This window comes from Hippopotamus amphibius, chromosome 8 (assembly GCF_030028045.1).
Source record: "Hippopotamus amphibius kiboko isolate mHipAmp2 chromosome 8, mHipAmp2.hap2, whole genome shotgun sequence".
In the NCBI taxonomy this organism is placed as follows: Eukaryota; Metazoa; Chordata; class Mammalia; order Artiodactyla; family Hippopotamidae; genus Hippopotamus; species Hippopotamus amphibius.
The window spans coordinates 53,812,184-53,824,848 of NC_080193.1; the positions used below are offsets into that span (position 1 = coordinate 53,812,184).

At 35.9% G+C, this 12,665-nt stretch overlaps 1 protein-coding gene across 1 annotated transcript in view; it reads left to right on the plus strand.

The window, feature by feature from the left end:
- Positions 1-12,665, plus strand: part of UBXN4 (UBX domain protein 4) — a 31,646-nt gene that overhangs the window by 7,333 nt on the left and 11,648 nt on the right. Inside the window, exons 2-6 of the mRNA XM_057745848.1 lie at positions 835-937; positions 3,493-3,521; positions 4,051-4,169; positions 5,159-5,336; positions 8,743-8,836. Coding sequence (XP_057601831.1) covers positions 835-937; positions 3,493-3,521; positions 4,051-4,169; positions 5,159-5,336; positions 8,743-8,836 — 523 coding nt within the window. The remainder of the gene's footprint in view (positions 1-834; positions 938-3,492; positions 3,522-4,050; positions 4,170-5,158; positions 5,337-8,742; positions 8,837-12,665) is intronic.

The following is a 12,665-nucleotide window of genomic DNA, read 5'->3' on the forward strand; positions in this document are numbered from 1 at the left end:
TTACATATTACTGTATTTAAAATGGATAACCAGCAAGGACCTGTTGTATAGCACAGAGAACTCTGCTCAATATTCTGGAAGAAACTAAATGGGAAAAGAATTTGAAAAAGAACAGGTACATGTATATGTATAACTGAATCACTTTTTTATACACCTGAAACTAACACAGCATTGATTAATCAACTGTACTCCAATATAAAATAAAAATAAAAAGATATAAACATTTCCAAGACCCCAGAGGCTCCTTCATCCTTTTTCCCAATCAGTAGTAGCTTCACCAAGGTAGCCACCATGCTGAATTCTGTCACCATAGATTAGTTTTGGGTCAGTGTAACTTTTATAATTAGCATACTTATAACAAAAGGCAGGTCCAAAACTGCAAACAGAATTGTACCTGCTTCTGTCTGCTTTGGAGGAATTCTGGAGAATAAGTGATGTGTGTGTGTGGAGGACACTGAGCTCAACAGAAAGATGCTACGTATGGGAAAAGCATTGTACATTTATTTTCTGAAATTATGTGTACAAAAGCCAAAAAAGTCACAATTCTGCCCATGATTTCTAATTATTGTGATAATATTTACATCATAATTCAGATGTCTTCATCTAGAAAACACTTTGTATAATCTAAATAGCAGTATTTTGTTTTTCATTTCTTTTTATTAATGTTAACAGTGCATATAAGTCACACTTTTCATTTACGGAAAAATTCAGTTTCCAAATTTAGTAGAAAATAGTATTTGGGGGATCACGTTTTATTTGAAGTTCCAGATTTCCAGGGAAAGGAATCAGTAGATACTGGCCTTATGTTATAAGAATGCTTGTAATGTTTTACAGGTGATGATGAGCAGTCTGCACAGATGGCTGCAAGTTGGGAAGATGAGAAAGTGACAGAAGCATCTTCAAACAGTTTTGTTGCTATTAAAATCGATACCAAAAGGTTTGCTTATGTTTTAATCTTGCAGTCTTTAAAATTTTTAACCATTGTCTTTGGTTATGATTTATGGTGATACTCTTAGACTATAAGAATGTTGATTTTTATCTAAGACATTTTGGGGACTTAAATTCTGATTGCCATTTTCAAATTCATCATTATATCTTACTGAAAAACTTAGAAATCCTTGGTCTACCAAGCAGCTATGTGACATGCACCAGTAATGCTAAAGAACTGTGATCCTCAGATCCTAAAAACATGGAAGTAACTGTAAACCATGTATGAAATATCTCTGAAAGGTTGACCACACTTTTGAATCCTATTTTTGAAAATGGAACCATTTAATTCAGTAAGAGTAAGGATATTTATAGCGCCTCATAGTACCTGATAACCACAAGTCTGTTTCATTTGTTAATACATCAATACATTTTTTTGATAGAAAATTTCAAACATACACAAAAGTGCTTGAGTAGTGTTTGTCAGCTACTTTGACAGTTATCAGCTCATGGTCAGCCTTGTTTCATGTATTCCCCCACCCACCTCAGCTCATCCCATGTAATTTTGAAATAAATCTCAATCATTGTATCACTTCATCTATAAATATTTTGGTATGTCTCTGAAAGATAAGGATTCTTAGTTTTTTAACATAACTGTAATACTTCAAAAATGAATATAATTTCTTAACATCAAATATCTACCTAGTGTTCACATTTTCAGTTGTCTCATGAGTCATGGTTTTATTATTAATTTATTACGGTTTGTTTGGCTCAGGATCCATCAAGGTCCACACATTGTGATGTGGTCTCACAGATCTCTCACATTGTGATCTCTCTCAAGTCTCGTTTACTCTGTAGGCTTCACCTCTGTATCTCTCTGTCTTTTTCTTTACAGTTTTTATTTTTTTGAGAAACCAGGTCATTTGTTATGTAGTTTCCTACAGTATGGGTTTTGGTCTGTTAGTGTCATTTAGTTTATTACTCTGTCCTCTATTTTCTGTAAATTGACAGTTGGATTCAAGTTAGGTTTTTCCCCCTTAAGTAAGACTACTTCATAGATGGTGGGTAAGTCTTCCATTATTGCATTAGAGGGTACATAATGCTCTGTTGTCTCTCTTTATGATGTTAGCAGCAGCCATCAATGATAAATGCCTGGAAACATTAGTTCATTAGCAGTTTTAAAGCAGTACTTCTGTCCTTTTGATACTGATGATATCAAAATGAAAATTACTGTCAAGATTAAAATATTCAGAAATTTACCTAAAAGTTTGTAAACTTTTATTTAAAAATTTTCTTTAACAAAACATCATGAAGCAAATCATAGTACAGTCTGCCTCACAATAGCAACAGTTACTGAACTATATATTATTTATTGAGCTGTAATAGTTTTTTAAAAAAGAGTATACTGTATCATTGATATTTTGTCCATTATCTTCTAGAAACACCTTTTAGAGTCAGTAATGGCAGGAAGAATGTAGGGGTTTATTGGGAATGTGGAAGAAATGAGAGTTTCAGAATTGTTGAGATTTATACATATCTAGCATTTTTAAAAACAAATTTCTATTGTGGATGCAGGGATACTTGTGTATAGTGAAGGTAGGTGTTTGTTTCATTATGGACAGCCTACTAATAGAATCCAGTATGCCTTTCAAATTATGAAAAGTAAATTTTATTTACTTTAAATAATAACAAAGCTACCTGATGTTCTAGGAACATGTTAGTTTATGTTTATTTATGGAGATGTCCTGCATTGAAAATAGATTGTTAGGAAATGCATCAAAAGTTTACAGTGGTTATTTCTGAGAAGGTAGGATTCTTGGTAATTTTTTTCTTCATACTTTAATACTTTCAGATGTTTTTATGATAATCATGCCTAAAAAGTGAAGCAAATTTCTGGTTCTTGGAAGCATTAATTTGATACTTGGAATTACTCATCTACATGGATCAATGTCTTTTATTCGTATTATAGTGTAAAGTCTCTCTCCCATCCCTGTCCCTAACCACACAGTTCTCTTCTGTGGAGGCAACCAGATCAAGAAAATATATTTGTTTTCCTCCCCTTTTTTACAAAAATGGTGGTGGTTTGACATGCTTTTTTAAACCTTTTTCCTTTTTGTAATTGCATGATTCATCAGTTTTTATTGGTGGATATTTAGATTGTTTTGAGCCCTTTGTTATTACAAAATATTGTGTTATCACTTGCACAAGTAAGTCACAGGTATTAATATCTTCTTATTAAATTAAAAGTTAAGACGTACTCAGAAATACTTGCTGCTGAGGAAGCAACATGACAGATACTAAGTTGATTTTTAGGCACGGGATCTAGCCACCAGTTTGTGGGTTGCAAGAGCAAGTGGCCCTTTAATCTGAAAATTATAAAACAAACCAAAAAAGGTCTGTGAGATAAGGATTATGTTTTGTCCTTTTCAGTTGATGGCTATGAAAGGAACTAATAGTTTCAGAAAACTGCTTGTAATTGGTACCGTAAATTTTTATAAAAACAACTCAGTATTTGGGAAATACGTGCATTCATCTAGTGATTTTCTATTTAATTTTGTTTTACAGTGAAGCCTGCCTGCAATTTTCACAGATCTGTATCCTTTCCATGAAGAGTCGGTTTTATATATATTTTGCTTGAGGATTTATCTTTCTTTTGGTTAATTCATGACCCTTAGAAATTATTCATTTGTATTTAGGAACTCATGCATTCTTGTTTATGGAAACTTTATATTACTAAGTGTCCTTTGAGACAGTATATTGTAGCAGATGGGATCATGGGAAGTTTGTTGTTTTGTTTGGCTGCTCCATACAGCATGTGGGATCTTAGTTCCCCCACCAGGAATCAATCCTGTGCCCCCTGCAGTGGGAGTGCAAGAGTCTTAACCACTGGACCACCAGCAAAGTCCCCTTGGGGAGTTTTTTAAAATTGTGAATAGCTAGGAAGCAGTATGATACAGTGCAGGCATAGTGATAGGGTAGTTGAAATTATTTGTGAAGATGTTAGCTGATTATATTTCACAGTATAATTCACAAAGATGATTTCTTTTGCTTTGTTATCAATAATGTTTTATAAAATTATTGCCTTGTTTCCCATGGATTGTTAGACTTAATTAAACTGTACAGATCCTGTAGTGTGTGTTCCATCCAGTTTCTTTATTGGAGACAGTGGAATTCCCTTGGAAGTAATAGCAGGAAGTGTTTCTGCAGATGAACTTGTTAGCAGAATCCACAAAGTCCATCAGGTGAGAAGGAACGGGATTGTTCTTTGTATAAACATTGGAAAATGGTATGTGAGGAACTTGATATTGCAGTATTTTTGGAGGCACTCTGAATATTCAGGAACTAGCCATGCTATTAAACTTAAAAGGTAGTAAATACTGTCTTTCTGGACTGGTTTTGAAAATAACATTATGAAGGTAGAGGTGCTTGTACCTAATACATGAATGACTTTGTATTCTCCCTTCCCTTTTCCTCCTTCACCTAACCACATAATGCAATCACTATTACTTTGTTGCAAAAGAGAGTTGCTGTCACATTAAGGTCCCTAACAGTATAATAGTATATTGTTTGACTTATTTTAAGGACCTTACTCAATTTCTCACTTGCATCCACTTTGGGCAAATGGCTAATATAGCTTGTAACTTTTTTTTTTGAATTCTAATTTTAAGAAAAATCAACAATGTGCTTTAAAAATCTTACCTTAGAGGACTGGGATGGGGAGGGTGGGGGGGAGTCGAGGGAGGGAGGGAATATGGAGATATGTGTATAAAAACAGATGATTGAACTTGGTGTACCCCCCCAAAAAAATAAATAAATAAAATGAAAAAAAAAAAAGACACAGATGTAGAGAACAAACATATGGACACCAAGGGGGGAAAGTGGGGGGGGATGAATTGGGAGACTGGGATTGACATATATACATTAATATGTATAAAATAGATGACTAATTAAAAAATATCAAATTGTAAACTTTAAATGTATGCAGTTTGTTGTAATCAATTATAGCTCAATAAAACTTTTTAAAAGGAAAAAAAAAATCTTACGATCTTGTCACCTTGCAGTTGAATTCCATAATGAGATTATATCATATTTAGGATTATACATTTTCGATTGATTTACTTGGAAAGTTTAGTACTTCTTCCTTTTATGGAGTACAGATATTTTGGTCTCATATACCGTGGTAAATTTAGACTCTTGTTTGTAATTAAATTTCAGTGTTTTTTCTCCCTAGATGCACTCATTAAAAGGTGAAACATCAGTGGCAAATGGTGGCCAATCACAAAGTTCAGTCTCTACTCCATCCACCTCATTTGAACATAACAACACTTCTGAAAACTGTCAGTCCAGAAATGCAGAACTCTGTGAGACACCACCCACTTCTCCTGATACAAAGTCAGATTCTGCAACAGGTAATTTCGCTTTAAAGGCCATGGATTAATATCTTTAAAAATAAAAATACTGTATTTTTCCTCTTCAGTTTCATTTAACTTAAAATTTAAGGGCTATTTTAAATACACATTTGTCATTTAGTGGCAGAAGGGAATAAAGTCGATGACTGTGTCCTTCGAACACAGGTAGGCAGCAGTCGAGAGCAGCTGATAGTTAGTGATCATTTCTGCTGCTGTGCTGTGGTTCAGGGACTGTCATTAGGACACTCAACAGTTCTGTAAATCTCTCAGCCAGAGGCTTTTGAAAAGTCCAAATGAACTAATGTACACTTCAGAGAATTGTATTTGCACTTTTAAAATTAGAGCTAAAAGTTAATTGTAAAATAGAGCTTGTAGCAATAGGAGGTGTGACTGACTGTAGAGGGGTTGATAGAAAAGGCAGAAGAGAAATTTTATACTGTTTATTCAGAATCTTGCACAATCATAGTTGTTTTGTGTAATATAGCTTTGTATTAGGCAATGTAGGGTTAGGTAAGGCAAGAAGTTAGAACATTAGTATCCTAAAAGATTATCCTGCTCTAACAGCCTGGATAGATAATCATTAAGCCTCTATTTGAATACATTTAATGACAGGAAGCTCAGTTACCTTGCTAGGAAGCCTATTCTGTTGTCAAAGCCCTAGTTTTTAGAAAAGTTCTTCCTTATATTGAACTGAAATTTGATGCTCTGTAATTTCCCATTAACTTTAGTGCCACTTATGGAGTTACACGTAACACTGGATTCTGTTATAGTCCCACAAAGTGTTTTGATCTTGTTTTAGTAAGCAATTAACTTGGTCAGAGTATTACACTCTGTCTTATTTGAAGTGAGTAGCAGCTCTAATCTTAGTTCTTTGTAGCTTTTTTTTTTAGCTTCATTATGGAAAATTTCAAACGTACACAGAAGTAGAGAAAAATAGTATAAGAAATCCCATAAACCCATTGCCTGTCTTCCAACTTTTTTTTGTTTCTTGCCCCCCACCCCGTGGCTTGTGGGATCTTTGTTCCCTGACCAGGGATTGAACCCACGCCCCCTGCAGTGAAAGTGCAGAGTCTTAACCACTGGACCATCAGGGAAGTCCCCCAGCTGTTTTTAATTCATGGCCAATATTGTTTCATCTGTATCCCCTTTCATTGTCTCCTTGCCACTTATAATTTAGGACACACTTAGGCATTATATCATTTCATCTTTAAAAATGTTGGCGTTGGGAATTCCCTGGCAGTTCAGTGGTTAGGACTCCTCGCTGTCACTGCCTGGGACCTGGCTTCAGTCCTTGGTTAGGGAACTAAAATCCCATAAGCTGCACAGCACAGGCAAAAAAACAAAACAAAACAAAAATGTTGCTATCTGAAAGATAAGCACTTCAAAAAAATAGCCACAATACCATTATCCCTTATGAAACCTAGAAAGTTTAACAGTAATTCCTTTTTATCATTAATTATCTAGGCAATATTTAGATTACACTAAGTTTTTCAGTTTGTTTTGGAGTCCAATATATCACTATTGGTTGATGGTTTTCATAGATTCCTACTGTCACCAGTGGTTTTTCCTGTAGTTTCCCACATTTTGGATTTGGTACATCCTTACAATAATTTGTAAATATTCCTCTAAATTGGTAGTAAAACTATAGGCTTGTTTTACTCATGAGAGTCAGGTTTATTCTTTTTTTGGCAGGACTGCTTTACAGGTGATGCTGTGTATTTTTATCAGGAGATATGTTCTGCCTGATAATCCAGTTGTCTTTTTAAATCTAAAAAGACAGAACTTCCTCTAGTAAATTTTTATTATGTTTGGATTTTTATCAGTTGTTTTAGCTTATTGCCATCCATTTTTCTTTGTTTATGAGTCATAGATCCACCTAACTGTATTGTTATACACAGCACTTTTTTTTTCTGGCTTGTCCACAAGTTATCTTAAAAAGTTTTCCTAAATTTTTTGCTGATATCAAGATATAAATGTCCTTGGCATTTATTTTACTTACTAAAGAAAAGTGATTAATTTCCTACTGAACACACACTGGCTGCTGGAGGTTACCACTGCTTATCCAAGGGTTGCATTCAGTGGTATGCTGGTAAATATTTAACGGAAGTTTTTTTTGTGGGGGGGCAGGGTGAAAGCCCTTATTTGTACTGTTTGCTGATTTGCAAAGTATAAATATTCCTACTGTGGCTGATTTCAGGTTACGTAGGTGATGCACTGAATGCAGAGGTAGGAAGAGATGTGTACCATTGGTTCTGCTTAATAATTCTAATATTTCTACTGCTGCTATAATAACTGAAGCACTTACTATGTGCTAGTCCTAGTAAAAGTCTTAGCATTTTACTTCTGTTAAGATATGTCTCATAACAACTCTGTGAGGTTACTATCCTCATTTTACAAATGAGGTACAGTGAGATTAAGTAACTCACTAAAGTGACAGAACAGGGTTTAACGCAGACTTTGTTGCTCCACAGTCCATGCTCTTTCAAAGATCAAAAATTTAAGAAAGAATTAAATTGATGGTGAGTGGTAAGGAAGGAAATAGCAGAGGTTCTGAAAGGGAATACTAGCCCATAGCTGTCTTCTACAGCAGGCCAGGACAAAATACTGTCCTTCAGGAAATCCTTAAAAGAATACTAGTGTAGATATGAAAAGCTTCCCTAAGGAATCATTGTGCTCTGCAGAAGCAGATTCCTTGGGTCATCATAAGTCTAGAGTGATACCCAGTATCAAACTTGGCTTCTGGAGCTTCACTTTTTATTTTTTATTTTTTTTTGGACCATGCCTCGTGGCATGTGGGATCTTAGTTCCCTGACCTGGGGATCAAACCCGTGCCCCCGGCAGTGGAAGCACAGAGTCCTAACCACTGGACCTGCAGGGAATTTCCTAGAGCTTCACTATTGAATACCATAACCACAGCCATATGTGGCGATTTTAATTAAAATTAAATACAATTAAAAATTTAGTCTCTCACTTGCACTAGCCTTATTATAAGTGCTCAGTAGCCACCTGTGGCTGACTAGTGGCTTCCCTATCGGATACCAAAGATAATTGGACCAGGCTGCTTTAGAGTAGAGCCTACCCCTGGCCAGGTATGCTTAGTCTACTTTTGTTATATCTCCTCCTGCCAGGTTAACATTTCTGCATGTTTTATCTCGGTGACTTTCAGCTGGGTAGCTGCCTTATTTCCCTATTATATACTGTTGTATCCAGGTCCAAACTTCAGAATTAGTAATAGTTCATTTCTTATCTCTTACTCCATTCTTAGGGAAAATATGTAATATTTAAGAAACAAGTTTGTTAACAGATGTTGTAATCCAAAAGATATATACCTTTTTAAAAATTGGCATTGAATGTAATATTCTTATTTCTTTTCTTTTTTTCTTTTTCTTTTCTTTTTTTAAATAAGGAGGAGAAAGTTCAGGCCAGGCCACTATGTCTCAAGAACCTAGTGGATGTTCAAATCAGAGACCTACAGAGGACCTCACCATCAGAGTGGAAAGGTTTGCTCTTATTTTTAGAAATGGTATTTTGTTAGACAGTGGTTTTCAGTTATTTCCTTAATTTGAATAAGAGCTAAAATTACACAAATGAAATTTCAGAATTCTAGGTTGAAATTTTTTATTACGTGACCAGCTTATTTATATCCATAAAAATTACATTCTAGAAGTAAAATCTTCTGTATCGCGGAAGTCATCCATCAGCTTTAGGTCTGATAATTTTCAGAACCCCTTTTCACTCGTATTTTGGTATGTACGTTTCCATCTGTCATTTCTTTTTTTATCTCTCTCTGTCATAGGATACGTTCCAGATGGGCAAGAACTTCAGCTAATTTTATGACTATGTACTGATCCTGGGTTCTACATACGTGGTGTCTATTAATTGTCATGTTATCAGTTGGTCTGATAATCAAATTTCTGACTTTTTGTGGTTTCTAGTTTAGTATTTTTAATGTTATAATAGTTATCAAATCACAGTCTTATACTATCGTTCTTAAAAGATACCTGAGTTGATGGTGAATGGATAAGCAGGAATATTTTAAATCTTGACCTAAAAATCACTCAGTGTTATGTGGAAGTTAAGAAAAATTTCCTAGACTTGATATTTTCTTGTTCACATAGATATTACGGGGAACCACAATTCAGAATGATTGCTGACATTGGGTATTGGGTTAGCTCCATGGTATAGTAAAAATGAGCTTCATTTTAGCAAAACCTAGATTCTGATTGCGGGGGTGGGGTCTTTGTTGCTGTGCAAGGGCTTTCTCTAGCTGTGACGAGCGGGGCTGCTCTTCATTGCAGTGCACGGGCTTCTTATTGCTGTGGCTTCTCTTGTTGCAGAGTACAGGGTGCAAGGACTTCAGTAGTTGTGGCTCGAGGGCTCTAGAGCACAGGCTCAGTAGTTGTGGCACGCAGGCTTAGTTGCTCCTCGGCATGTGGAATCTTCCTGGACCAGGGATCAAACCCGTGTCCCGTGCATTGGCAGGCAGATTCTTAACTACTGCGCCACCAGGGAAGTCCTCATTGTTCTTTCTAGGAGTTGGGTCAGGACCAGGATCTGGAGGTGCAAAAAGCAGGATAGATCTCTCACAGCAGTGAGAAATGGTGTATGTCTGGAAGAAAAGCAGGAAGGAATCAGAGTTCCAGGGTCTCATCCTTTTCTGTTTCTTTCTGCTTTGCTCACACCAAGCCCACCACTGTGCACCCTTACTTGCACCACCCTGGGATACTGGGGTGGAGTGAAAATGGAAAATCAGGAAAGGAGTTCGAGACTTGGGTATTGTGAAGAAATATGGCAGGTAGCCCTTTATTGTGAGGTGGAATCAAGTACTATTTAATTGCTGTGGGAAAGGGGAGTTTCTGTTTTTTCTTAATAGTTTCCATTCTTTTTTTTTTTTTTTTTTTTTTTTTTTCTCTCCGTGCCACATGGCTTTTTGGATCTTAGTTCCCCTACCAGGGATTGAACCTGGGCCCACAGCAGTGAGAAATTGGAGTCCTTAACCACTGGACTGCCGGGGAATTCCCACCAATAGTTTCCATTCTTATGTAAAGGGATGTCTGCTTGTGTCCGCCTGTATGGTTCTGCAAATAGAATATAATACGCCTTTTTTAATTAAAAAATAATTATATGTACACATACTGGTGTATATGTGTTATATAGTATTATATAATGAGTCCAAAAAGATATTTTAAGACATGCAGCAAAATGTTCATACTAGTATCTATGAAATTGGAATTAGAGGTTTTTTTCCTTTGCTTTATTCTGGGGTTGCCAAATTTTATTCATTGAGTGTTATTACTTTTAGAGTTAGCCTATCAGGACAGAGTGGGTCTACAGTTGTTTGAGATTCCTTAAATTGAAAAAAACTTTAAAAGCGCTTTTAGAAGATACATATACACAATTATTAGGAATCTTTTAAAAAGGGATACTAATGTTGAAATTAGATAAAATGTTGACAAGTTCTTAATAATAAAACAGTTTTCATTGGGAAGTAACTATTAGCTGCTTAGATAACATTTCGAAAATCCAGATCTTATGATCATATAATTAAAATCTGTAAGGACTTCAAATTGTTGCTCATTATTGTATAGCTATATTACTGTGTATTGACTAAACCATGATTTATTTATCCATTCTACTGTTGATGGATATTTGAGTTATTTTCATTTGGGGTTGGTTATGAATAGGATTGCTATGAACATTCTTTTATTACATGTCTTGGTGAACACATCTTTTGGGTGTATTTTCAGGAGTGGGAATTTCTGGGTCATAGATACTGGCCGAACAGTTTTCCAAAGTGATTATACCAATTTATAACTTCCCTCAGCAGTGAGATGTTTCATGGGTCCTTTTTTTCCCTCTAGGGTATTACAGTTAATTTTTCTCATAATTCTTTTTGGTGCACAAATTGCTCCAAATTTGATGGAACCCCTTCATGGGGTCTTATGTTCTTTTGACATCCTTTTTGTGAAAGAGAAATTTGTAGAGATTTGCTGAATTTTTCCTCTGGTGTTGCTACCTTCTAGCACACCATTCATTTTTCTCACTATGTGCACCTAAACTTCATCTTTTTTGGGGTTCTAAACAATCATTCTTTGAGCATCTCTTGATTTCTGGCACAAATTGTTCAGCTTATTTTTAACAAATGCATATACCTGTGTAACCCAAATCCCTCTGAGGGAAAGTGCCATTGGTTTTTAAAAACTGAGATATAATTCACATCATAAAATTCAAAGTATATGCAATTCAGTGGGTTTTTATATATTCACAAGGTTGTGCAGCCATTACCACTGTCTGCTTTCAGAGTCATTAGGGTTTGTGTTTGTTTATTTTAGTATTTATTTATTTATTTGGCTGCACTGGGTCTTAGTTGCGGCACATGGGATCTTTTTTTTTTTTTTAAGTTGCAACTCTCGGGATCTTTTAGTTGTGGCATGTGGGATCTGGTTCCTTGACCAGGGATCGAACCTGGGCCCCTGCATTAGGAGCATGGAGTCTTAACCACTGGACCACCAGGGACGCCCCAGAATCGTTAGTTTTTTTGTTGTTGTCTTTTTTTAAAATTTATTTACTTTTGTTTTTTTTGGCTGCGTTGGGTCTTCATTGCTGCACATGGGCTTTCTTTAGTTGCAGTGAGCAGGAGCTACTTTTCATTGTGGTGCGCAGACTTCTCAGTGCGGTGGCTTCTCTTGTTGTGGAGCACGGACTCTAGGTGCACAGGCTTAGTTGCTACGCAGCATGTGGGATCTTCCCAGACCAGGGATTGAACCCTGCATTGGCAGGCGGATTCTTAACCACTGCGCCTCCAGGGAAGCCCCCCAGAATCATTAGTTTTTAATTGATGAATTTCTCACAATTCAGAATCAATTTTGGAATTACTGGTTTTTATAAATGTTAGCCTTCAGCTTTTTGCTTTCATTTTTAACAATTTTGTGCCATATTCCTTTTTACTTTTGAGGTAAAGCATTTGAAAGTCATTGATTTATATGTATATATTTGAAGGTATATATTTTTAAATTAATATTCAGAAAATTCACTGGCTGTCCAGTGGTTAGGACTTCGCGCTTTCACTGCTGAGGCCCCAGGTTCAGTCTGCATGTGCGGCCAAAAAAAAATCAATATTGATAAATCTGGGGAGGAAAGGGAACTAATGGTAAGTAGAAGGTAAGGCACTTAGAGCTGGAGTGAGACTTTTCATGGTTCCCAGTGATTCCTCATGGATTTCCTAGGGGCCAGGGACCAGGTAGATAAGCTGTTGCTTTGCCTTCAGCTTTTTTTGTCTCCACATTTCCCCAGTTTTTAGGTAAAGAAATCTTCTGAATGTAATTTATA